The sequence below is a fragment of the Hydractinia symbiolongicarpus genome, chromosome 8 (genome assembly GCF_029227915.1).
Source record: "Hydractinia symbiolongicarpus strain clone_291-10 chromosome 8, HSymV2.1, whole genome shotgun sequence".
Taxonomy (NCBI): domain Eukaryota; kingdom Metazoa; phylum Cnidaria; class Hydrozoa; order Anthoathecata; family Hydractiniidae; genus Hydractinia; species Hydractinia symbiolongicarpus.
This window is the reverse complement of record NC_079882.1, coordinates 8,330,343-8,357,118: the sequence shown is the minus strand read 5'-3', so window position 1 is coordinate 8,357,118 and position 26,776 is coordinate 8,330,343. Positions and strand designations below refer to the sequence as shown.

At 32.5% G+C, this 26,776-nt stretch overlaps 3 protein-coding genes and 1 long non-coding RNA gene across 6 annotated transcripts; 1 reads left to right on the top strand and 3 right to left on the bottom strand.

The window, feature by feature from the left end:
* Positions 1–441: 441 nt before the first annotated feature.
* On the bottom strand, positions 442–2,836 carry LOC130655805 (uncharacterized). 2 transcript variants are annotated; one of them, XM_057458605.1, is made up of 3 exons: positions 2,413–2,836; positions 2,230–2,344; positions 442–1,559 (listed from the first exon to the last, which is right to left on the bottom strand). In XM_057458605.1, exons 1-3 carry the CDS (start codon positions 2,598–2,600, stop codon positions 1,047–1,049), a joined length of 816 nt encoding a protein of 271 aa, XP_057314588.1. In that variant the 5' UTR covers positions 2,601–2,836; the 3' UTR covers positions 442–1,046. The 2 variants fall into 2 exon arrangements, with proteins under 2 accessions (XP_057314588.1, XP_057314589.1); XM_057458606.1 differs by having other exon boundaries at positions 2,448–2,650.
* Positions 2,837–8,434: 5,598 nt separating this feature from the next.
* On the bottom strand, positions 8,435–15,805 carry LOC130655804 (uncharacterized). The gene is made up of 3 exons (XM_057458604.1): positions 12,242–15,805; positions 11,775–11,895; positions 8,435–9,924 (listed from the first exon to the last, which is right to left on the bottom strand). The coding sequence occupies exons 1-3, from the start codon at positions 12,469–12,471 to the stop codon at positions 9,436–9,438; spliced, it is 840 nt and encodes a 279-aa protein (XP_057314587.1). The 5' UTR covers positions 12,472–15,805; the 3' UTR covers positions 8,435–9,435.
* A 2,513-nt stretch (positions 15,806–18,318) lies between these two features.
* On the bottom strand, positions 18,319–22,026 carry LOC130655802 (uncharacterized). Its single transcript, XM_057458603.1, has 3 exons — positions 21,493–22,026; positions 21,267–21,384; positions 18,319–19,813 (listed from the first exon to the last, which is right to left on the bottom strand). The coding sequence occupies exons 1-3, from the start codon at positions 21,684–21,686 to the stop codon at positions 19,271–19,273; spliced, it is 855 nt and encodes a 284-aa protein (XP_057314586.1). The 5' UTR covers positions 21,687–22,026; the 3' UTR covers positions 18,319–19,270.
* Positions 22,027–22,782: 756 nt separating this feature from the next.
* LOC130655806 (uncharacterized) lies at positions 22,783–26,776 on the top strand. 2 transcript variants are annotated; one of them, XR_008984750.1, is made up of 5 exons: positions 22,783–22,881; positions 23,026–23,092; positions 23,415–23,521; positions 24,793–24,874; positions 25,178–26,776. It is a non-coding gene; the product is annotated as an uncharacterized LOC130655806 (long non-coding RNA). The 2 variants fall into 2 exon arrangements; XR_008984752.1 differs by lacking the exon at positions 25,178–26,776 and having other exon boundaries at positions 23,415–24,868.

Here is a 26,776-nt window from a genome sequence, read left to right as displayed (position 1 = left end):
TTGAAATTTGTTTGAAAGACTTTAAAGGTCTGTAAAGATTGAAAGTTTGGTTCGTTATCATTATGTTAATATTATATTATCATTTGTTATTTTTCTTTTGTGATAAAGCGGCTTTATTTTCTAATTTGCGGCTTAAAATGTTAAACTTTCCAGAAAGAGGATACTTCAAAAAAAGCGGACACTTTCGTCATACACCGATGGTGTCCGATAATTGGAGAGTATACTGTATTTTGAAAAATAAATTAGACCTAAAACACTATATATATAACTTCGTTGCGGGAATGTTATTTTTGAAAAATATGTTACAGTCGCAAAACTATAATGGTGTATGCGCTTCACTTGATTTTCGACATATTATATACATGTACTAAAGCACTACGGCTTTTATTAAGCGCTCCACAGATTGTTCACCACCGGGTCACACATTTACTTGTGGCCTAAACCGTCGTTCGACGTTGGCTCTTCAGGCTAGTCTCTTTAAATAATAGCAGTATTCCGTCTGCCTGTTTGTGCGTGAGAAAAAGGTTGTGCTATGGAAACACGAAATATACGATATATCCACGGGATACCGACTTAAAAAACATGTTTATCGAGAAACTTGTGCTCTAGCCTCACTTTTTCCATTACTACGTTTCGCAAGTGGTTGTAAATAAATATACACAAGAATTCCTGGAAAACTAAAAATATTTCTCAGAATAAAAGAATATAGATACAAAGAATTCCTTGGGAAATTTATTTTTAAAGAAATACAAAGATCGTTGTCGAATACATCGCATTGCATTTTTCTACGAAAAATAAAAACCTCATTAAAACTTTAGGTGGGTGTTTTCTTTTTCTAACTGAATTGGATTTAATGCATCAAATTTACGCTAAAATAAATGCAAAGTAGAATGTGAGGAGTTAATACCAGCAATACAAAGTTGGCTTTGTATCGATTTTGACCAAATTGCGTGAAAGGACTTGATGCAGAGCTTGTGACAGGCTCATGATGTAAAATAAATCTCATACAGTAGTAGAAAGATTGACAATTTTCTTCATATCCTTAATTAGCAGCTAGAATCACTTTTTGATGACTCACTTGAGCAACAGCACTCCTTAGATATTAAATAAATACTTATACATGCTGAAATTGCATTTTTGTATGCAAAAACTAAACCCATTGCTAACGAATTTTCTTTATGCATTACGATGCTTCTCAAAACACAAAATGAAACATCCGTAAAGATCAAAGAAACTATAGATTTTAAAATTCTGCCATCTCTGGGATCATCTTCGTCCTCTTCATCCAAACCAATTGGAAAGGCGAGTAATATGATTGATATTACAATAGAGACAAAAAACCAAACTTCAGTTGCAGTATTGTAGTGTTGAATATATTTGTAATCTGTAATGACGTCTGAGATATCAAACGCATTCAAGAAACCAATCATAACACTGGCTGTACCAGCAGCTTTGTTTTTTTTTTCACGTACTGGTAGAGGATATATTAGATTGGTCATTACCAGAACTGGCATAACTGTTTGCAGAATAGCGAAATCCCAATCAGGAACATCTTCATTCTAAATATGTTTACTATATGCTTAATAAAGTTAAAAGAATCCTGATCTAGCCAATCTCGTTTACTTTTTCAGTCCTGAGAACAGGTAGGAAAAGAGAATATATATACCAGCAGAAGATAAGGCAGGTTATGGTTACCCGCGACCGTTTTCAATATTTTTTTTGTAAGTCGTAGAAATTAATGTTTATTTATTAACTTGTAACTTATTTATTGCAGTCTAAATTAACACCAGTAAGAATTTACGCCCACTTAATTAACGCCTAATTAATTTGAAAACCACGTTAATTAATTTATTTTTAAAAAAGGAAGAATTAAGCTTGAGTCCCGTGCAAGCCTGCTTACTTAATTATCAACCTAAATGTTGTTACAAACAAGTTTCTAATAAAAAAAAACATGTATCGCACTTATACACGTGCAAAACAACCCATATATGAAATCCCTATTTGAAGTCACCTAAACTTTCATATATTGACAGATAGTATAAATTTAAACATGGCCAAGTAAAATTTTTAAACTAAAGTTATTATTTTTTATAGGAGACAAGGAAATATTTGAAAAAATGTGCAGCTCTAAGCACTGGGCGAAACCGTGGAGAAGGTCAAACTAGTGGTTTATTTAAAAAAAGAAAGCAAAGGTAACACTTCATATTGAAATAAATTTGAAATATTTACCTTTTTGATGTCATTTGTCATTTTATTCAAAGCAAAACAGTATGGACCAATCATACAGATGATGAAGCATAAACCTGGGACATTTATCCATGTTAATTTGTACGGCTTTGATTCGCTAAAAAAGAAGAACACTGTCACACTGATCAAAAAATATTGTAGCACACTACAACGACAACAACTCACTAATTACAAGAATGCCAGGCGATAAATGTCTGTACCGCAAATGTAACCAGGAACCACAAAACAGCCGACAAAATAAATATCCAATTGTCATCATAATCTTCTTGCTTTAAAAGTTGTACGCATAAAACAATTGAAAAAGCAAGCCACAAAATGGGAACTAAAAATATACGGGTTCCTTCTAAAGCCATATCTTCTTCATTAGGTTTTAATATTCCACAACTGATTTTTATTAATTCTCTTCTCTTGAGAAGCTATGGCAGGATGATATTAAAAAAACTTTTAATTATTTTTTATTTACCATTTCTATTGATGTATATGAATTTTCTAGAAATTCGGGAAATTACCGTTATATATAATCTGTCTGAAATTTCTGTAACGATGAATGTTAAAAATTTCACGCACCTTAGACTCCGTCAAACGTACCACATCGGCATGAAATACGTATCGGATAGATATCACCACGCTTTGCAAGTGATATAGCATCTATCGGATAGGTCTCACTGCCATAATTTTTTAAGGTGTTCATATTTTACAGAATACATGAACGAAGGAGTGTCGTATATCTCCATCTTACAGCTGGAAATAATAATTGCACCTGATTAATACACACAACACGCGTTGTATCCTGCTCTTGCATTTTAAGATAATGCTTATATCTATATTATGATACCCGTAACGTCTGCCTGTCTAAAGAAATATAGTTTTGTACAAATTACTATCGGAAGTCGGTATTCTTTGATCTTTGCTAAGCTATTGCCAAATCAAATCAAAACGTTTTGATATTATTCGTAGCTAAACTAAGCTATTTTTTTGCTTCTTGTAATAATTATTCAATAATTTTCAGAACAATACACTATTAATTATTTTGTTAAGTATTCTATTTTTAGGCACTTGGCCTAGTCATTGTTAAAGTAACATAATTACACAAAAAAAACTTAAGACGTCGGCCACTCCGTAATAACGTTAAAATTTATACATACTACATAGATTTATGTTTGCAGTGTCTGACAATGGACAATTGTTTCGCATGTGGATCAACACTTCACGAACGCAAAAAATATTAATTTTTTCTTCAAAATACTAAACACAACGTTCAGGTCAGTGACCGGGTGCGCATTAAACGTCTTACGTTTTCCAGCTTTCTATCTTCATACCAACCAACGTCAGGAGTAAATTAAGTCGCCGTGTATATTTAGTTTAAAATCTATTAGCTGTTTTGATGTATAAGAATATCAAAATTTTAACCAGGCTGGTCATTCTTTGTTTCTATTTTGACCTATTGTGTTTAAGCCTATTGTTAAGAAAAATAGAGATAAATGAAAAAACAATTAAGAAAAAAAATAATGGACAGCTCGGTTTAAATTTTAAAATTCTTATAAAAAGCGTGTGTACCGTGAACAATCACATCTTTCAGATCGTTTCCTCATAAAATAATTTTAATAATAATCACAATATCGCTGGTGGCCCCATATAGTTGCTGTAAATGTGCGCAAACTTAATGGCTACATCTAGACGTCTTAAGATTTCATTGTGTAAAAATGTTCTTTTAGCAACTGACTAGGCAAAGTAGCATACACAACTTTGGTTTTCAACAACAGAATTGAGTGTGTCACAACTGTGGATATATTGTAGTTGCATCTTTTTAATAGCGAGATTTAATTACTATTGACACAGGATAAGTGTATACTTATGCATTTTGTTGGAATTCTGTTTTCTTCCGTATTTTTTTTTAAAAAAACAAGCGTACTGACATAATTTTTCGATATCAAGATACCAAGACACAGACTTTTTTCCTTAATTATTCTGTCAACAACGGGATGGACTAATTCGAAAGCTTACTGTTATAGTGAATTTAAAATATCCAGCATGCAAATGTTTTAAATCAACACAAAGCTTGTTTTCAGGTTGAGCAAAACTTCTCTGTTTTGAGCATTTCGTTATAATGTGTGCAATTCATGATAATATTTTTTTGACTTTTACAAAAGTATTTCAAGAAGTACTAAGTAATAATGCGGAGGCATCCTTTGTGGAACCACTCACCACAGACACCACATTCTACAATAAAATATATTTCTTTTGACATTGCAGAAATTACGTTTGCAGACAAACACAAAATAACTCTCGTGAGAACTTGATCTACTTGCATCGCTTTATGGGCTTTTTTGTGAGATTTGCTGGAATTCTGAGGATAAATTGTTTTGCAAGCAGGTTACACCAAGTGCTTTCTCATCTTTTCTGGATCATACGCTCTTTTGGCAGGATTACAACCGAAAGATAAGTCAACAATAAAAGCGAGAGCGAACAATCTACAATCTACACCATTCTGCTGCTACTGACAAGGTTGTAAACATAATTGAAGTGTTGATGAGTGAGTTTTCACGAGCGAACAAATCAGAAAACGTTACTGATGTCATTGTGTAAAGAATCGTGTATCTCAACAATGTTGTTTTTATTCGGACTGTGACCCAGTGACAATCTCGATGTTGAATGGCAAGTTTGGCAGATGATTTCAGATAGAGAGATAGATAGAGACAGCCCAGAGCCTGGACGCTCCTAAGTTTTTATTTTCTCGAAAGCCAATGAAGATGCTTCATTTTAATCTTTGCCAACTTAACGACCAATCCGAACAGAGTTTGTGTACTCTTCGTGTGGCCAGAACATTCTGTGTACAGCTATGACTGAAAGTGCTAACATTTCGTTGTTCGCCTTTTGCTGGTTTGGTTGGTCGTTGCGTGGTAGCTTTATGGATTCAGCTGGGGAGCTAAACACTATTCTTTAAATTGGTGTATTTTATCAGGTAAAAATTATTTTAGTTACAAGTGAGAGAAGTGAGCTGGCTAGCTAGCTATCTCAATTTTTGGTGCTGACTTGGGCCTCCTTTTGATTGGCGCTGACATAGCTACCCCTTTCTATAGTCGTGAAGTTACTTAGCTATCGAGCTAGCTATCTACATAAAATAGTGCTATGATTAGAGCGTCTTTTTTTCTTAAAGAGCCAGCAACAAGAAAACTTTGTCCTGCTTTGCATAATATTTCCATGGCTAAACACCCAACTTCTGTCAGATAAAATCAGATAAAAAAAATATATTCGTGTACAGGATTTTTTTATTGAAGAAAAATTGTCGAAACGTGACAAAAGTTTATTGTTGCTTGCACTGAACTACGTCTTTTTAATGTTTTTTCTTGCAATCAGAATAGTGTTATTGTTTAATAATACGACATTCTGCTGACTACAGTAAATTTAATAACTATTTTCAACAATCGTTTCTTGTTCCTTTTTTTGGTTTTAATTGAAGCACAACTTTATGTGGATCTGTATAAATATACATGGCTATGGGAAGAAGAGTGTGGAAATTTAAGTAAAAAAAAATATTTATTGTATAAGTAGTTGTATGAGCGGCTAATTTTACTGTATATACAATTATTTTACATAGATAAATAGATGATTTGTATATTTTGTATGTCTAGCCTCACAAATATTGAGGGATATACCTTGTCTATTAATTCCAGGAGCCATGGCTTAGATGGTGAGTCCTAGGATATTTAATGCTCATTTTGAGCTAAGCACGCAGACAACTCCCAGCAACATCCAACAGCCCACACAATGTGCCTTCTCACCAATTTCTTTTGCATGACTTGTGTTAACCCAAGCCATGTAAGAGAAGTTGCGCCAAGGGGTATTGTTTTCCTGCACAAAATGTCAGAGTTATAACAACTAAGCTACCGTGCTATAAAAACGGCTAACTATTCTGTTACTGGCTTATTATCAGCTCCCTTTAAGTGCCTAATTTGCTTGAAAATCTTTCTTGAACTTACCCAAAGTATCACGAAATATTTTTCTAAGGTTTTTTAGAAAATACTTGATTTTTAAAAATCTTACGAAAAGGACCATTGATTTATCAAATCCGAAAAATTAAATCTGAAATATAAAAATACGAGCTAAATACACTAAATACTGAAATATTCAAATGCTAATTTGTATTTATTGCTGAATTAAATAACAATGAACTACTTCACCATTTAAATTGAGCTCGTCCAAAGTTATAATATTCGAATCGGCAAGTTTATACATACAAGATTTGTATTTTGAAATTTTCAGAATTTTCCCGATCAGTTTTTAAAAAATCCACTTAAAATTTTAACTGTTATTTTAGAATAATTCATATAGCTAAGTAAATTTTTTATTTTTTATTTATTGAGTACAATAATAATTGAGAATATTCAATTATTTGCGTACCCCATAATTCTCCGTATTCAGGGTCCACTTCAAATTTTAAAATCTCTAATGAGAAAAAAATCTGTAATGGCGGAAATCTTCAAGCCGCTTCTTGTTTTTTCGCGTTATATTTTCTCTGTATCTTCGTACCCTTCTATCATGAAAAATTGTTAGTACAGGATCAAAAAGGCCATGGTTAATTACTTTATCGTTTAATATTTTTTCATTCCATTTTGTCTGTCATATTCTGGTCCAACTTGAAAGTAAATCTGTAATTTGGTCCTGTTATTGAAACCACGCCTGTGATTTCAAGATCTTTTTCATTCATTTTGGTAAAATTGACATTTTCTTCAATCGTCATTTCAACTGTACCATCCACAATTACGTTCTTCACTCTTACTTTCTCTTTCTTTTGAAACACATTAACTTTCACCTTATAATGTCTTTGCATGGCGAAAACGCCAACTCTTCCAATGTATGGATTTCTATTCGGTTTTGATAAAAATCGGCTATTTCTTGTTTGTGTTTTAGATGGTGCTGCCTTCGATTCGCATTCATTCTGTTTTCTTTTTTGATCAACATGTTCTTATCCAGCTGCATCTTATCGATGACAACTGGCAACAAATTGATCCAAACCCTCGACCCAACTCAGCACATTCACATTATGTAATTAGCATTACCTATGTTTAAACCAATGACCGCTTGAATTTTTCACGAGCAGCTAACTTTCTTTTCTGTGAAAGGCTTCCGCAAATGGGTAAACTATGGTAACTTTTTGCAGTTACATCATTTTCTGACTTGTTTGCTACGTTTTTGTCATGAATTTCCATAGCTTTTATTATTATTTATTTTGAAGGATCAAAATAAATAATGATAAAAGATAACTGTCTGTAATTTCGTCAGTTAGTTTTCGCTTAATTTTTTTTTGTATTAATTTAGCATTCTTTTTGGAATCGCGTTCTTTGGATTCTTCTATAAATAACTAGTAAATATCAAAAATCGATTTTCAAAATAAATAGGATTTCCTGCAATTTCTTAGAACGTGAAAATAGTTAGAAGATGAAAGCATTGGGAAATCAAACTCAACCTTGGTGCTACTCGGTCTTTAATCGTGACGGCGAAAAGAAAGACACCAAGCGATGTATTTTTTATCAACAAAAAAAAAATTCACCTAATGGTTCAAAAATTATTATTAGGTTCACCTAATAGCATCCTTTAAGTGATTCATATTTGATATATTTCGTTGATACTAGATACTCCTATGTCGAACTAATGATACCTGTAACAATAAGTGAAAGAAAGCTTATAACATGGAGGTGTACATGCTTGAACTAATCTGTCATCATCGCAACGAACACGTAGATTATACACGTGTGCTAAGAATAATTTAATTATACTTATGTTTGGTCATTATGCTTAGTTTTTTCCTCTTCCTATCCAGTCATCTTTTTGGGTTAAAATAACTTCGCTGCAGCTTTATTGTACGTCCCTCTGCAGAGTTATTTTATTACCCTTTTGATAACAGACAAGAAATTATATACGAAATAGCGATGCGCGAGAGATATGGCAGACGGGTAAAAAAGAGAGGACCGGAATTTGTTTGACGCTAGTATTCTTAGTAGTAGGCATTCTTTTTATGTAGTTATAGCAGCATGGAAGTTCGAATTTACTAAGGTAAGTCAGTTGGTCGACAATTTTTTGTAAATACTTGAGTTGAACCATTCAGTTAATAGCTAATATAGGCAACGAAAAAAGCACGCGCTATAGACAGGGGAGCTTCGTATAGAAAATTGACTGGGTTCCTCTAAAGTATTTTTTTACTAAAGTTTTATGATTATTACATTATGTTGCACTGTTTAACATAACGTAAACATAACTTAAAACATAATAAAAACAAATTACAATAAGATACAAATATATAGCTGATGTACTGTGTTCAAATTTACCGACTAAAACTTAAAATCGACTAAGGGCTTATCACAAGCCCCGAGGCGTTTAATTTTTACTAGAACAAACATAAAATTAAAAATTAAAATCGTCTTAAAATTATAATATTACTAGTGGAAGTTTGGAATAAAGTTGATAAATTTATAATAAGAAAGAAAGTTAAACGATGCCTAAAATGATACTCGAGTGAAAAATATGAGTGAAAAAGAAGCCCTTTTTAAGTTTGAATTTGGCAATCTTCACTTTTTACAAGTCATCTCAATAAAACTTAAAAAAACGTATTCGCTCGATATAGAAAGGTTCTCTGAAGCCTTTTTGGTCGTAATTAGGCGGGGCCTAAAAAACTGTCTGCTTTCGTCTAGTAAGTTCTGCATTGCAAAACATGGGAAGGCGTTAAGCCTAAATGTTTCATTGCCTTTAGCGCAAATACGTTGGAAGGTGAATCAGTTAGTTAGGCAAAGAATTATGAAAAATAAAATTAGGAATATGCAGGAAAAAAATATAGGTTTGTAATAAATTATTAAACAAAACAAATAAATAAAAACAAAAACAAATAGTTGTTACAAAAACAAAAGTAGTTGTAACGAAAATAAGAAAAAAGAGTGCGAAAATATTTTTATTGTTAAAACCCTGATTTAACATTCTATTACGCGTTTCTCACAAACATTCGTTTACAGATTTGTGTGCCAAAATACTAAAAAATGTAAAAATGCGTACGCTTTTTCTCCTTTTAGCTTGTATGGCTCCATCTCCCTTTAACCTGCGTAGATGACTCCTTAGGCGTTAATTAATTTATGCTCATAAAACAAGCCTTCTCTTCGTATGTGTTGTTGCTTACGATATGAAACCACCTTCTTTGTTTTAACAATCATCGCACCTCTGACAAAAGTACTTGAGTATCAAATAAATGCTAATAAATGCTGAAATTGCATTTTTGTACGCAAAACTCAAACCCATTGATAATGAATCCTCCTCGTACATTACCATGCACCTTAAAACTAAAAATGAGAGATCTGTGAACACCAAGGATAAAAAAGATTTTAAAACTCTACCAACATCGGGATCATCTTTGTCTTCTTCATCCAAACCAATTGGAAAAGCAAGCAGTATAACTGATATAATAATAGAGATAAAGAACCAAACTTCAGTTGCAGTACTGTAGTGCTGAATGTATTTGTAATCTACCATCACGTCTGAAATATCGAAAGCATTCAAGAAGCCAACCATGGCACTGGCTGTACCAGCTGCTTTGTTTACACGAATTGGTAGAGGATAGATTAGATTAGTTATCACCAGCACTGGCATCACTGTTTGTAGAATAAAAAAATCCTTTTTTGGTACCTCTTTAACCTATAAAAGAATCTAGCTATAGTATATAATGTAATTAACGGAAAGTTTAACATCCTTGTTGATTCTATACTAGCTAAATTTTCATCCCCTCTGCCTATAAGTACAGTAGACTCTCTGTAATTCGAACTCGCAGGGGACCGAAAGAAAAGTTCGAATTAGGGAGAGTTCGAATTAGGGGAAGTTCATAAATGTTTGTGAAATTTTGTCCAAAAATCAGGGTTGGTGGTAGTAAAGAGATTTCATAGATACATCCACCTATATATCTTGAGAATTATATCTCCTATATGTATTTCTTATTTTGCAAAAAAGTCATGAATACCGGTTTACTTTTTACAGTGTTGCTTCTCCTTATCGACAAAACGATCAAGCATATTCAACGGTCTCATCATTTGCTCGCCAAATCGGGAAAACAAACTAAACTTTTCTAAAATTTCAATAGCTTTCCGAACTTCAATTATTCCAAGCTTAAAGGGGATACGGAACGGCTGTTGGTTTTCGACTTTAGTGATTTACATGAAAGTCGAGCTGATAGAGGAGTAAAACAGAAATGGCTATTTTTCCGGCATGTATGTAATTTACATACTCGAACATATAGATATATCTAGAATTTTTATCGTCTCCAGCCTTGGTCATGTTTTTATCCAGAATGAGTCTTCTGAAATATTTTTTTGTAATATACTTTTCAAAAAAAAAATAAAAAAATATTGAGCCAGCGAGCAAAGTGCACTGGTCTGTTCATTGCGCAAAACGCGTTAGCCGGATTTTTAATATGTGCGCGGGATATACGGAATGTGAGCATTTTAACCGGTTCGTAGTGCCTTTAACGAGTTGCTCCTCATCGAACATTTCATTCTCTTGGTCATCATCATCTTGACTAATAACTTGAGGTAAAATTTCTTGTTCTGTTAAAATGCCTTCGTTGGTGCTCACGTCTTGGTCAAAATCGATGTAGTTGTCAGGTGTGATACCAATTCCGATCTGCTCACCAAAATTAAGATCAGAATTCAGCGAATGTTTCTGGTCTTCTTCTCTTATTTCCTTGCAAACCAATTGAAATGATTCCATGATTTTTACTTTATTCTATTTCCATGTGGAAAGAGTATTTTTAGGAATTCCAAATTGTGCAGCTACTTTTTTTTGATGAAACTCCTTTCTCAAGTTGTTGGAGTGCCTCGTATTTTGTTTTCATAGATTTTCATGTGGCGACGTTTTGCTGGAAGAGTCGCCATCTTGTTGATTAATAACAAAAATATATCCTTTGTAGTTTGAAAAGAATCCTAGACCTTCGATTTTGAAATCGAACATGTAAAACCCTGTTTACACTTGATGAAAGATTAGTAGAGGGAGATAAAATGGCTATTTTACGCAATTCAATCTTTAAAAGTTCGATTTACGGGTTGAAATGATCTAAAGAGACCGGAAATATGGTTCGAAATATAGAGGTATTCGAATTATGGAGGTTCGAATTACGGGAAGTGAATCATGAGAGTTTGTTAAGGGATTTTGACGGGACCAGAAGATTTGTTCGAATTAAGGAGAGGTTCGAATTAGGGGAAGACGAATTACAGAGAGTCTACTGTATGGTACATTACAGCAAGAGATACCTATAGCATTGCTCTAAGTTGCCTGCCCGCAACACAAGCTGGTTCGCTGTGTGAATTAAACCTGAAACCTTATAATTACCAGTTGAATGCCCTACCCCTACCACTACACTTTCTTTATATTTGAATTTTCTATCTTCACATGTCATGTTAGATTCGCAATAGATCCCACAAGCACCACCAAACAAAATGTTAAGAAATCAAAAAGTTGACAATGAATATTCATTGAGGTAATCAATCATAGCTTACCGTTACCATGTCAACATGTTTTGTCATTTGATACAAACCAAAACAATATGGACCAATCATAAACAGGATGTACAATAACGTCGGAATGTTTATCCAAGTTAGCGAGTATGGCTTGGCATCGCTAAATGCGAAAGAATAAGTTGTATTATTCCACAATTTGTCATCTATCAAAATTTCTTTAAAACAAAATATTGCTATTTATGTTAAAAAAAACAGATATTGGATTCTTTATATTTTGCATGAAATACTTTTGATACGTTTGATAACGTGTAATTTTACATCAAACAAATTGCAAAATTTAACAAATTCCTCTTTTTTAAAAATAATAAGGTGCTCTGTTAATATTGCCCCCTTACGTAAATACATATTTAGCACTCCTGGTATAGATTAAAATAAATTTTGTGTTAATTATGTAGCTACCTTCAGACGTATACCGCATGTCCTTTAAAAAATAAAAATTTACTTACTGGTTATTGACAGATGAGTACACTAAGTAAAACTGCGGACCAAACACAACTACAAACCAAGCCACTGACAAACCAATAAACACATCATGATTTCTTTTGCACACATCCAAACTTGCTAGGTTTATGCAAAAGGGTATTGAGTAAATAAGCCATATAATTGGAACCCAAATGATTTTGCTTATGTGAGAATCTTTCAGGTGAGAATCTTCCAGGTGAAAATACCGCGGCATCTCTTTGTTGGAGCAAACAATCGCAGACTGACTTTTCGGAACTTGGCCATTACTTTATAAATCACTATTTCGGGGAAAACCCTTAGTTCAAGATGTAGATTGAAACACTTTCCCTTTACTGAGGTATTTTATAATAGACAAAAACATTTGCCAAGAAAAATATTTATATTATGAGCGAACATGCATGGTCAAGTTAATGGAAATTTGACATTAAAAATAATCTTGTTTGTTTAGATTAGTTGGTTATTTATTGAATAATTAATTGATGAACGGCAGGCTACAAAATGTGTACAAACCATTTAAAAATATTGTTTTTATAGTCTCTGTTGTATAAAGATTTCTTTTTATATAAAAGTACTGCAAGTTTCTATTCATAAAATAACGGTAATACTTCAGGCCAATATTGTTTACATTGTTAGACGAACATTGTTTTAAACCTATACCTCAATAAAAAATGTATTTCCAATAGTTAGTAACGCAGCACAGCACTAGTCAATTTGACGTGCACCATGTCGGGTGAAAGCACACAACATAGGGCAACGGCAAAGGGCATATTTGCGCTCTCTGTACATCTGGGAAAAAACTCATGTGAATGAAATTTCTCGCAACCAAGATGAGTCATCGTTTTTATTAGCCCACAAATTAATTCATAAACAACCAAGAGAAAAAACATTTGCGGTCAAAAAACTTAAGTTGTTATGTCAACATATAATAACACACAATGTCTGTAAATTCTCTGTTCCCGCGGAACGTTAGCACAAGTTGTTCACTGGTTGCTGCTACAGTTAACTTTATTGGTTTGTCATATAATTAACTGGTACTCAATACCTAAAAATCCTTTCTTAAGTATTGACGGAGTGTTTAATTCTCATTAAAACCGTTGTAAGCTTTCACTCACACATTACACTTCTCTTCTTTTACTCCATTTCTGCTGAAAAAAAATTGATTTGTTTGCTTACTACGTATGGTCACTGAAAATTAAAAATTTAATTTCATAAAAATGAAAGATATGTTAGTAGACAATGCAGGAATAAATTAACCCTATTTATCCTGGGCTTTCGGGTGTCAAATATCCTGGGGAGAGTAAGAAGCCACCTCAGCTTTTAAGCTATGTTGTTGAAACAGGTATAGCATAAAAAAATGCTTGAAAAGTACAAGAAGAAGAACAATTCTCTCGCACCATATTTAGCAACACTGTTGCCATGGTGTTTTCAAAAATAAAATTCTGAAAATTTTTAAATATGTTAAGAAAAAAAAAAGCGGGTTGGTAGGGCAATCCAACCCCTTCCATTATAATAAGCATGAATAAAAGTATCGTGTTACTACCATAATATTCATAATAATAAGAACTATTTCATGCTTGCCATATTTCATGAAAAAGAAGACCTAACTCGTGTTACTTTATCAGTTTACTTGAACCCAAACAAATTAATTGAGAAAAAAATACTATCTTTTAATTCATCTTATTGAAATATGTAATTGAAGAAACTTTTGACTACTAATATTTTTAGCAGAGATGCTAGTGCCACATTATCTTTTACTACTTGTACATTTATGTACTGAATAGCTGTAGCTACAATTTCGTTAGGATTCTCTCTAATACTTACTATTTCTTGTTTTTTTGTTACTTTTTCATATATATATTTTCTTTAATTTACAATTCAAAATTCATATAAATTGCTTATAACCACTTTAGATTCACTTGAACTACAGCATTTCCCAACTATAAAAGAGAGGTCTGTTATCACCAGTACAGGCATCACAGTTTAGAATGTACAAAAAGTTCAATCAGGATCATCTTCATTCTATTCATTCTATATACACTTAAATCTGCTTTTAAACGACCACTTGCCTAACCCGACCAACGACAGCAGTCTTGTCCCTCCAGACAAGATAATACCCATGTAAGATGAGCATATTTTTCTTTTTAAAAAAAGAAAACAACCATCCCCCACTATATTGTAGGTAATTTTTATGATTCTTATGGTAACTTTTCCTTTTTTCACAAGTATTATTATTCATATTTTGTGGACTTTTTTATGTGCGCAGTTTACGTATGTGTTACGCAATTTGAAACGAAGGCTCAGAAGCGCTTTATACTGCGAGTTTTATTATTTTTTATCGGCTTATCTGCTCATAACCATCATCTATGTATCTTTAATCCTTACAAAAATGTTTACCGTTTTATTGTCAAGAGTTACATTACATTAGAATCATTTACTTACCAATATATTTATACATATAACAGATTTTCTGTCAAAAAAAGGGAAATCCCCGTTAATATTCTTAGAAATCTTTTGTCTAACTAAGAAAAATATTGCGTAATGTCGATTGCTGACAAGCTGCCACACAACATAGCAACAAAAGAGAGACACGTATTACTTGAGTTTTAATACGTTTGTGCTCATTCTCCTGTTATTATTCTCTCCTGAAGTCTCGAAACATAATCGACACAAACCATTTAGTCTTTTTTACCGAATAATTATTCAAATACTTGTTGAATTAAATATTCAAAAAAAATCTGGTATAAAATTTTGGTCGGTAAAGCCTTCGTCACATTTTACCGACTATTTTTTCCAGCAATTCATTTTATATGCTCAAATGTTTTTTTATAAGCATAACGTTTATAAGCATACCCATTCGGCCTCTTTTTTGTGAAAAATAAGCATTGCAAAGTATATTCACAAGCCTATCAACGAAATGGCGATAACGAAAAATTAGTCACCGTTATCCTACGGTGAAATTAGGGTTTTTAAGGAGGCCATAGAAGTAATAACAGGTTTATGCTAACCTTTTCACATTTTCGGGAATACTAGGTTTCATCGTAATAAGCATACAGTAAGTATAACTTCAGCCTTTTTTTTGTGATAGGTTAAGCATAACTGAGCCTCATCTGAAAATTTAATATGCTTACAGAACAACAACGTGTATTTAACAAAGAAAGTTGACAAGAACGAATAATTGTTAATATTATGTGGTGTTTTGTTAGGTGTTTTGAACTTTTTATCTGATGGTTTCCTGCGCTCATGGCAAGCACTTTTACATCAAATTGGTAAACAAAGATATTGCAAAACAAACGGAAACAAGTATTAAGAAAAAATTTGAGTATATGACAACGTGGCTTTGTGCTTATGACATATACATGACCACTCCTTTTATTTCTCCTATGAACATAAATTTATCTTTTTAAGCTTTAAAGTAAAAAATAATAAGAATATCGTAAGACGTTAATGTTATTTCGCAAAGACCACGTGGCAATTAGAGTGTTTATTTTATTCTCGTGAATGCGTGTACCCTTAGGGCCATTTGATTTTCAATTAAATTGAAAATCAAAAATCAAAATTTGTGAATAATTTTGATTTTCAAATCGAATTGAAAATCAAAATTATTCACAAATTTTGATTTTTGATTTTCAATTTAATTGAAAATCAAATGGCCCTAAGGGTACACGCATTCTCGTGCTACTCTTACCAAATCACGTGAAATACATTTCGTGCTGATAATAAGTAGATATACAATAGGTAAACATAGGTTATTGAGATTTATTAACCCGAGGTGATTTATATTCAACGACGCGCAGCGGAGTTGAATATAATATCACCGAGGGTTAATAAATCCAATAACCTATGTTTACCTATTGTATATATGTTTTATTATATACCCAAAAGAGATTGTTATAATTAATATTACTTATTTTGTTTTGTGTTTGTTTTCTTTTCGTTTCATTTTATAGTGTAGATCGAAACATTTTTTTGTGAAATCGACATGTTTTCGAAATGTTGTTGAAATCGACACGGTATAAAGAGACAAAAAGTTCATTTCTTTTTTTTGAATGTTGAAACACAACACAAATTTTTAATTCAAAATTCAATAGTTTATAAACACAATATAAGTTACAATCTAAATAAGTTTACATGGTACTAAATGTGCAAGTTAGAAATTAAATGTGCAATTATTGAACGGGTGGAATTCACGTGTTTGGAAATTGACCAATCAGAAAACGGACCACTAAGAAACAACCAATCACAGTTAATTACGATAAAAATTAATGAGGCGGAAAGGATAAAATCAAAACATGCGTTTACGAATGTTTTGTCAAAACTATTGTTACGTCACAAGCATTGAATAATACGGGTGGAATACGATTATTTATTCAATGGCTGTTTTTGCTTACGGGTATATAATAATGACAATAATACCAGTTTCGCAATATCTGACAAGTATAAACAATTCAAAGTTAAAAAATATATATTATATAAAAACAACGTCTGAACCTTAAGAGATTTTAGAGTAGAGACACATGCAATGCTTTTTCATTTAATTTGCAAAACAATTTCGTTCATTATAGCGTTAATTACGTGTTGACCATATCATATACATATATATATATATATATAACGTCAGTTATTTCGTTTGCGCAAGTTACTAGGAAAGAAAAGAATTTTTAAATCTCAATATCTCTCTAACCATTCGTCATAAGCACATTCTTCGATAAATTTTCTTGATTAATATTAATACAATATAAACTGGTTTGTCTATCTATACCGAGAAGTATTACCCGAGGTCAAAAGTATAGACCGAGCTTGCGAGGTCGATACGCTGACCGAATGTTTGTAGAAACTAGGGTTATTTTCTAAAGATTCACTTGTGACATGTTGTAAAAACCAGGTTTTGTTAAAAAAAGAAAACGTTCGATTAGAATTTCATTGGTTCAATTTTTCAAATACATGTACAAAGAGAAAACAAAACATTTGAATAACTATATATAGAACTTTTTTGAAACGTTTTTTGAACCAAAGTTTATTCTTCGTCAGAAGAGTCTATCACACAAATTCGACGTCTTTTTGCTTGTTGCTCAATGTGCTGATGAATGTTTATATTAAAAACGCAGTTGTGCACCATATGATACTTGAATCGATCATACGGATTTCCCGTATTAACTGGTTGAAAATAGCTATCAGTTAATAACACAAGAAATAAACAAAAGCGGGAAATTTCGGGGGAAAATGTACTTTTTACGACAAAATTTTTTTCTGCGATCAAGTAGAAATTTACGTCCAGGCTTATATAGTAATGCGTTGATCAGCGCGATAATGTATGTGACTTTAACAAAGAAGATGATTCTATATCTCCTTTCCTACCGATAAATCGACTCATTCTTGACGATAATAAATTATAGTTTGGCGTCACTAACTTAATTTAATTAAGGAAGCCATTCCATCAAGCTTACTAATTTCATGCCAAAAAACTTGGAAAGAGGTATGACGTCAATTGTTTCATTCCATCAGAGGAAACACTACCTACCAATTGGGACCAAACTAAGGCAATCATTCAATTCTGTGTTACGTTACAGGTTGTTTTGACTTCATAACTAAGGGCAATTAAATGTGTCTGTTTTGTTTTGTCTCAGAAGTTTGGAATGGGGCGGTATGTGGATGGGTGGTGTAGGATGGGATAGTCACACGGTTTGAAAATACCTGGAAAATAATGTGGTTTTTGAAATCATTCACAGGTCGTGGAATTTACTAAGTCATCAGCATACAAACAACCTGATGTAACAAGTTTTTTTCATTTTGTACTAACTGATCTCTGCTTAAAAACGAGACTTAGCTATTAGTACCAGTCGAAATTAAGAAGGCTTTAACCGTAACAATAATGCCGCCAAAGCAGCACCTCCCCATGCTGAATTGAGTTGACAACTTATACACACATCAATTCAATAATGCCGAAACAATATTACATGGTTAGAATGATCTTTAACAAAACGTGTAATCCGGGAAACTGTAGTCTCACATTCTTTATTGTTATTACGTTACGCAAATGGTTATAAATAAAATACACAAGTAATCCTGAAAAACAGAAAATATATCTCATTTAATCGAAGAATACAGATACAACAAAGAAGTCTTCAAAAAAATTCTTGGCAAATTTAAAAAAATCGTTAAATACATTGCATTGCATATTTCATATTAACAAAAACGCTCATTAGAGCTTTAACTTGATTTTTTTAGCTTTCCGGAGTTAATGCAAGAAATTTTCTCTAAAATAAATTCAAAGTAGAAACGAGAAGCTACCACGTGGTAATTTGAAAATTATCAAGAAACCGCGGTCGGTTTGAAATTTACACATATAAAACAAAAACAAAAGAAGTAAGTAAGTAAGTAAAAATAAATAAATAAATACCGATCTAGATAGTAATGAAAAAAAAATAATTAGCTGCGTTTTCAGCTGCATCACTTACATGTTCTTGCATATGTAATAAAGGAGAAAATTAAATTCAGACTAAACTCTTGATAGAAATAATTAGAACATGGTGTGTGTAAGGGGAGAAAGAAAATACAAGTTGAGAATAAAGCCAAGCTCTAACATAAATTTCCTTCTTACACCGCCTTACGTGCGTCTCGCTACTTACTGTACCATTTTGCGTGACAAGTATTTTAATATAGACTAGTCAGTGGCCCGTGGATAAATCCACAGATTCGCCCGTCCTTTATATATATACCGTGTTTCGTGTTTCCATGACATCACTTTTTTTGCGCACAAACATATAGACGGGATACGACTATTATTAAAGAGGTAACAAAATATTTACGCCGCGACGAGAGGGTGAACAAACCCATCACACTACTTCGTTTGGTTTAAATACTAAATGCACACCAACAATTGAAATTTGGCTTTTGTATCGATTTTGACCATACTGTATGAAACGACTTGATGCAAAGCTCCTTTCCGGTTCATGATGTAAAATATATCTCATATAATAGTAGAGGAATGACAATTTTCTTCATATTCTCGCACATCAGTTAGAATCACTTTCTGACCACTCATTTAGACAATGGTCGTCCATAACATTCTTAGAATCATCTGAGCAACAGCAATTTTTAAGTATGAAATAAATACTTATAAACGTAAAAATTACATTTTTGTATGAAAAAATTAAACCCATTATTAACGACTTTTCTTTGTGCATCACGATGCATCTCAAAACAAAAAATGAAACATCCGTAAAGATTAAAGAAACTGCAGATTTTACAATTCTTCCATTTTCGAAGTCATCATTGCCTTCGTTATCCAAACCAATTGGAAAAGCGAGTAATATGACTGATATTACAACAGAGACAAAAAACCAATCTTTAGACGCAGTATTGTAGTGTTGAATATATTTGTAATCTGTAATTACGTTTGAGATATCAAACGCATTCAACAAACCAATCATAACACTGGCTGTACCAGCAGCCTTGTTTTTTTTACGTATTGGTAGAGGATAAATTAGATTGGTCATCACCAGTAATGGCGTTAAGGTTTGTAGAATAGCGAAATCCAAATCAGGAACATATTCATTCTAAATATGCAACGTGTAAGAAATTAACGCCCACTTAATTAACGCCCACTTAATTAACTCCCAGTTGATTTGAAACCCGTGTTAATTAAAAGTGAAATGATAGATACATAGTTTATTTTCTACTTTAACTACATTTACAAGAATTTAGTTTAAAACAAAATAAAAAAATAATCGTGAATAACATCAATATGCTAAATAAAACGCTGAATGATCTAAATCAACTATATAAATCGCGTGTCGTTTTCTATAGTTTCGTGTAAGTGTAGAGAAAGTTCGGGAAACTCAAGGAAGACTTCATGTGTGTCACCGAGAACCGATGTAGAAAACTGCTTAATTCTCTAAATTAAAGCTTCCGATTTAGTAGAATAATAAGATATTTCTTCTTAAATCTATATTAAAATACCCGTATACGTCTGTCCGTCACGCAAAATGGTACCGCAAGTAGCGAGGGGCACGCAATGTATGAAAAAAATATGGATGATCCCGTGGATTTTTCCAGGGGCTAACGACTAGTATTAAATAATTTCCTATAAGACGCCATATTTTCATAAGGAGAGGCAAAAAATGAAATTTAACCTTCATGTTAACTTTCTTAATTTTTAGCTAAATATCAACCTAAATGTTCTTACAAACAAGTTTCTAATAGTGAAAAGAAAGAACAACAACAGCTACGCAGGAACTTCATGGGAATCCCCCGTTAGAAGAAACAAAATGGTAGGTATAAGTGGGTTACCATGCCGCAGTCTAGCATTGTTTACATGTAAACTAACGTGTCCACAAACCTTTTATTATTAAGTTTATATTCTGCATAACTTTCTGTATCAACAGGTAACTTCTCAAAGTAACTTAAAGGCAATTTCCACCACCACAATATATTGTAAACAATTAATTGTATAAAATTGTATATTCTTGTACAAGATATTGTAAAGATGTAACCACGATGTACAATATATTGTGACTTTGAAGGTCACAAGTTTTTTTTAATCAAATCAGTTCAATTTGAAAACTAGTAGCAGGTTTTAATTGAATCGGTTTCAAAAGAATTGAATATGTCTACCCATGTCAACATGTGCATAGCTAGCTAGGTACCTAAAAACATATGTCTAAACTTTGGAGCTAGCAATTTAGTTCTCAAAGTTTATTTATAATTATATTCCACATGCGAAGGTATACTACTCTTAATATGATACATCTCTGTTTTTTCGTAAATGCCAACTAAGTAAAGCTTTGTAGTATCGATTTTACCATCTTCGTTTGCCTCGTCGTTTGTTACACCATTTTTAAGTCCGACACTCAGATCGCGTGACTATGAACATTTTTTAGAGTTAGACTGCTTAGACCTTCGTTGCTAGCTATATATCTTAGAATATTATCTTCAAGTTTCAGCATTATTATATGGACTTATCTGTTTCTACATCTTCTAAGTACCGTTAAGTCTAAAAAATATGTTTACCTTTTTGATGTCAGCAGTTGTCATTTTATGCAAAGCAAAACAGTACGGACCAATCATACAGATGATGAAGGATAAAGCTGGGACATTTATCCATGTCCATTTGTACGGCTTCGAATTGCTAAGAAATTTTAATAAACTGTCACACTGATAAAAATAAGTAGTTCAGCAAATTAGAGAGACAACAACAACAACGACAACAACAACAACAAAAACAATAACAACTTACTATTTTTCCGCAGACTTGAAGGCGATATATATCTGTATTGCGAATGTAACCAAAAACCAAAAAACAGCCAAGAGAATAAATCTCCAGTTATTATTATAATCTTCTTGATTTGAAAGTCTTACGCATAAAACAACTGAAAATACAAACCATAAAATTGGTACCGAAAATAAACGGAATCCCTGCCAAGGTTTCATATTTTTTTTATATGATTTTAATATTCCACAAAGGATTTTATTAAATCTTTTATTGAATCTTTTCTCTTGTGAGGCTGTGGCAAGACTATATTAGAATATCTTTTGATTAAAATTTATCTACCATTATTATTGAAGTTATGAATTTCCCAGAAAATTAGGAAATTCCCGTCATACTCTTGTCTGAAATTTCTGTAACGATGAATGCTAAAAATATCACGCACCTCAGTAACAATAAATAGCAGTTATAATAATAACATATCGCAATGTCAGATAAGTATTTCATAAAATATCCGGCGATCTAATACTATGTTTCCCAACCTTGTATCGTTTAACAAAGTAGAGCCCATTCCTCTCCTGCTCTTCTCACTTTGGTCGCTACACGAACGGTCAGAGCTCTTTGTAAATGTTGTCAATGAAAATTCTAAAATTACCGGGAGTTTTTAATTAGAAGAAGATAATAATGAATCTATTGGAGACTCTCATGAACCATGAGTACAAGGTTGCTAGTTTGGCAACGTTCGGGCATGGAATTGATTAATTGGTTAATTAAGAAAAAGTGCTGCAACCTATTATTAGTATTATTATTATTATTATTATTATTATAAAGTAATATTTATACAGGTTTTATATACATATTACAATATATACATAATTATACTTCAAAAAAATGAATTGCTGCTATCAATGTATGACCTCAAGGTGCAACATTATAACATTTGTGCTGCTTGGTGCATGAAATCGAATTATTTGATTTAGTACAACATTATTTTTCGTCAATTTTGCTGCATTGAAAAATATGCCCGGTGCAATTTTGCTTGCGCGTGCATTGTAACAAACTCGCATGCACATGGAAAAAAAGCCCCTTTGGCCCTAGCGCTTAAATGTGCGCTTTCTACGGCGGGTCGCAATGATTTACAACACTTAAGAAAATGCGTAGATACAAAATAGTTGAATTGTATGAGAGTCATCATCGTACGCCATGGATAGAGGTTGCTGGCTATTTATTTTAACCACATATTTGTGTAGTTTATTATAAAATACCCCTGCATCAGGGAAAATATTTTACAATCTGAAAACGGGTATTTCCGTGGATAAACACTTATAGACTGATTGTCAAGTTATAAAAGATCACTCTCAGTAATTAGCGTCCACAAAAGAGATGATGTGTGATAAACTAGACGAATGCGAGAATTTGGTGGGTTCCATTTATATGGCTAGTTTACTCAATAGCATTTTGCACAAACCAAGCAAGTTTGGAAAAGAAATCATGATGTGCACGATGTGCTTTTTTTTAAGGTTTTAAAAACATGCTAAAATTTCAATTTTTATTCCCTTTAAGGTATAATTTTCCCAATTTTAAGCCATCACTCTTGGTATAAGCAATCCTTAGATAACATCGAAAACTAGTAAGTAAATTTTTATTTTTTCAAGAAACTGTGATATACGTTTGAAGGTAGCCACATAATTTAAAAAAAATTATTTTAGTCTATACCAGGAATGGTTATCTACGTAAGGGGCAATATTAACAGAGCACCTAATATTTTTAAAAATAGGGTCTTGTTTAATTTTTCCAATTTACTTGATGTAAAATTACACGTTTATTAAATGCATCATAAGTATTTTATACAAAATATAAAGAGTCCAGTATCTATAACAATTTTTTGTTTAAAACGATTTCTTGATAGATGACAAGTTGTAGAATATTACAATTTATTATTTCGCATTTAGCGATTCAAAGCCATACTTGGATAAATATTCCGACGTTATGCTGCATCCTGTTTATGATTAGTCCATATTCCTTCGGCTTGTATCACATGACAGAAGATGTTGACATGGTAAGTTATAAATAAAACGTAAATTACTTGACCAAAAATCACGCATTGCATAGTAATTCTTACAGATTTTCAGGTCAGCAAATGGGTGTAAAGTGAGATATCTGAGATGTCAATACAGATTACAAGTACATTCAACATTATGATACTCTGTAACTGAAGTTTAGCTTTTTGTCTCTGTTGGGATATCAGTTATATTGCTAGCCTTTTTTTCTGCAAAATTTGTTTTTTATATGTTCTTACATATTAACATAAGTAGCTATATAACCACGTTTGTTTGCCATCTATAAATCTTGAAGATTACCTCCCGAGCAAAAAAAATAGATGCCGAATGTTTTATTTAACAAAATAATAATATTTTATGCTACATTTGCTAATTACTAAAAACTGATCAAAAGAATTTTTAACTTAACTTAAGCTTTTAACTTCCTCTCTAAGCTCCTTTCTCTCCAGCATTTTGAACACGATAAAATGCTTACCAGTGCCCTTACTGCGCTTTATAGACACAGGTTAATTTACTGACTTTGACCCTTTAAGAGAACAAAGAAATAAATGTTAATACAGTTTTTTAATTTTTCTCAAAAAAAACTCAAATAAATTTGGTTTTGATTGTCTGATTTAACAAAAATTCTAAAGAGGCCTGAGGAAGAGGATCTTGGGGAAGAAACTTTCAATCACATCGAAAATTCAAGAATTGACTTTCGCAGTCAAATCTTTTAAATATTTTCACTGTCAGGTATTCTCGAATCAGGAACAGACGGCCCATGTATTATTTTTTTTTGAAAATAATACATTACAAACGTCGAACGAAATAAAAAAAAATGTTTAATACGTAAAATCTCACAAGTTTTTTCTATTTAAGCTTTTTAATCATAAAAATAATTTCCGCAAAATTTTCCTCCTTTTTCAATACAATTTGTTACAGCTCTAAATCTCTCAACATTCTCGAAGTATAGGAGAATACAATTTAATTTCTCTGAGAACTGCCTTGATACTGCATTATATTGTTGTAACAGGATATAAATAAACATGTCTGTAGAATGTAAATTTTCGATACAAAACACACCTTTTTTTCCAGAAAATTAGTTATTTTGAAAAGTTCAGGAGTAGTTAAAATACTGATTTAATTACTTTTCCTTATTTATTTTGCCATGGTAGAGTGGGAAACCTTTCCACCCCTTTCGGAGCGAATAAGGTGAAACAAGCCAATTTCAAGATTTTGGCTATAGACATAGATCTAACTAGTTACTAGCTTACTGTTGATATACTTTTAGATTTGTTATTCAGTTTGGTATAAGAGCGTTTATCTTGTTGTGTGTTGTGACTATCAACCTATAGGCGACCTCTGGCTAAGAAGTGAGTCTGCTGCAACAACATTTTTTATAATCATTTTTTATAATCTAAATGTAGTTGGGCAGCTACATCTTTACTTTAATATATTCTTTGGCAAAAGTTTATTGACTCGATGATACTAAAGTCTCAAATAATCTTTGATACTTATGGTTCATTTTTTCCTCCTAATAAATTATGTAAACAAGGGCTGTAGTCTGTTTTTTAATTTAATCTGGCAACTAATTCTGCTTGAGTGATTGTTTTAGTTGGATGGGGTAGCGACTGGCTGTACCTTTGTTTTTTATTTAAACTGATAATTATTTTTAGAAAAGGGTATTACGCCGAATAGGTTGTATTGATGCGAGCACGACACACGGGTGTGGGATTACCTCTATTAAGCCCTTATCCTGATGTCACTCAGGATTAAATAATATTTGAATTTTCATGGCAACTTGTTGCGAACGCTACACTGGATTATCCACATACCGCATACACGAAAATGTTTCACCTGGCTGTGTAGCACTGTTTACTTGCACTTAAGCGCTCAGCATGACGCTTAACGTTGGGAAGGCTTTATTGCTGTAAGCATTCCACTGGATTTGTGACACACCATGTACCTGTACTTAAACCTTCAACCCGGTTGATCACTGATGGCTTTAAAAGAAAAATTAACCCAAAAATTATTTTTTGATATTTGATCCAACTTAACCATAAAATCAAGAAAAAATATGACTTTATTCCTAAATATTGTGTTTTTTTCGTAACCCAGCTGCTGTTTTACCTCAAAGAATTGCCTTTTTTTTACGAAACGCCTTTTGTACCGATGATCTGGGACTAAACGACAAAAATGACGTAAAAGTTTTAAAAACAAGAATTCGAAGCTCGCGTTTAGGTGAAAGAATGGTACTCGAATAAGTTTCAGCTGTCATATTTATAATTCTTTCTTTTTGCGTGTGATTCACATTTTTAATCTAACCCAAACATCTTCCTTCTTTTTTCCCCTATGTACCCAAAATACGATCAAACAGCCGGTTATGTTAAAAGATTTTTCCCACAGCTAGAATATTATACACAAGAACCACAAAGACATTCACAAGAAATAGAATCCATTTAACACTGAAACAAGAATTACACATTTTCCTTACCACGCACACTTATCACTATTACAATAAGCTACGTACAACTTCACTGTTTCTTATAATAAAGAGTGTATTTAACTTTTTTAGATTTAATTCGGAGGCACATAAAGTTTGTTGCTAAGACACACATTGATTTAGACACATACCGTATTGATCCGAATAAGCGCCCTGGGCGCTTATTAAATTTTTGGATTTTTTGCATGGGCGCTTAATCGAGTAGGGCGCTTAAAAAACACTGGGCGCTTATAAATCTTTCCTAATTTTGTACAAATTAAAGACAACGGTAATTTTCAGTTAAAACATAGAAAGAAAGGACTGTATAGGAAATTAGGCGCCCACTCTATGTAACATAGAATAGATGTTCAGACCATAAAATATATGTTTTTTTATTCTCAATATAAGAAAGAAAAATTTCAAATAAGCGTCCAGTTTCTCAAGGCAGCTTTCGATTAAGCACCCCCTTTTATCAGGAAATCGCTTATTCGAGGGGAGCGCTTAATAAGTGCTGGGTGCTTATTGAACTTTGAGGAAATTACCTGGGCGCTTAAAAATTCTGGGTGCTTAATCGGATTATTACGGTATATAACTTATATTTAACTCATGTTGTAGGAAGATACAGGTCAGAAACATCGATTCAGAGTGTGCTAGATATTGTAAAATTTTTTATGTATATTAGCTTATATTGAGTTCATCTTCAATTGATTGATTAAAACGATAAATAAATACATAGGCAGTTACATTATAATCATGGTAACCAACTGATAACATCGACATTAAAATACATGTT

Excerpts from the sequence above, each read along its gene's own strand:
- LOC130655805 (XM_057458605.1), bottom strand. The coding sequence starts at position 2,600 with ATGGCTTTAGAAGGAACCCGTATATTTTTAGTTCCCATTTTGTGGCTT. Across the intron at positions 2,345-2,412 it reads GCCTGGCATTCTTGTAATTA|CGAATCAAAGCCGTACAAAT; the intron begins GTGAGTTGTTGT and ends CTTCTTTTTTAG. Across the intron at positions 1,560-2,229 it reads TGACAAATGACATCAAAAAG|AATGAAGATGTTCCTGATTG; the intron begins GTAAATATTTCA and ends AAACATATTTAG.
- LOC130655804 (XM_057458604.1), bottom strand. The coding sequence starts at position 12,471 with ATGCCGCGGTATTTTCACCTGGAAGATTCTCACCTGAAAGATTCTCAC. Across the intron at positions 11,896-12,241 it reads TACTCATCTGTCAATAACCA|CGATGCCAAGCCATACTCGC; the intron begins GTAAGTAAATTT and ends TTTCGCATTTAG. Across the intron at positions 9,925-11,774 it reads AACATGTTGACATGGTAACG|GTTAAAGAGGTACCAAAAAA; the intron begins GTAAGCTATGAT and ends ATTCTTTTATAG.
- LOC130655802 (XM_057458603.1), bottom strand. The coding sequence starts at position 21,686 with ATGAAACCTTGGCAGGGATTCCGTTTATTTTCGGTACCAATTTTATGG. Across the intron at positions 21,385-21,492 it reads TTCAAGTCTGCGGAAAAATA|CAATTCGAAGCCGTACAAAT; the intron begins GTAAGTTGTTAT and ends AAAATTTCTTAG. Across the intron at positions 19,814-21,266 it reads CAACTGCTGACATCAAAAAG|AATGAATATGTTCCTGATTT; the intron begins GTAAACATATTT and ends TTGCATATTTAG.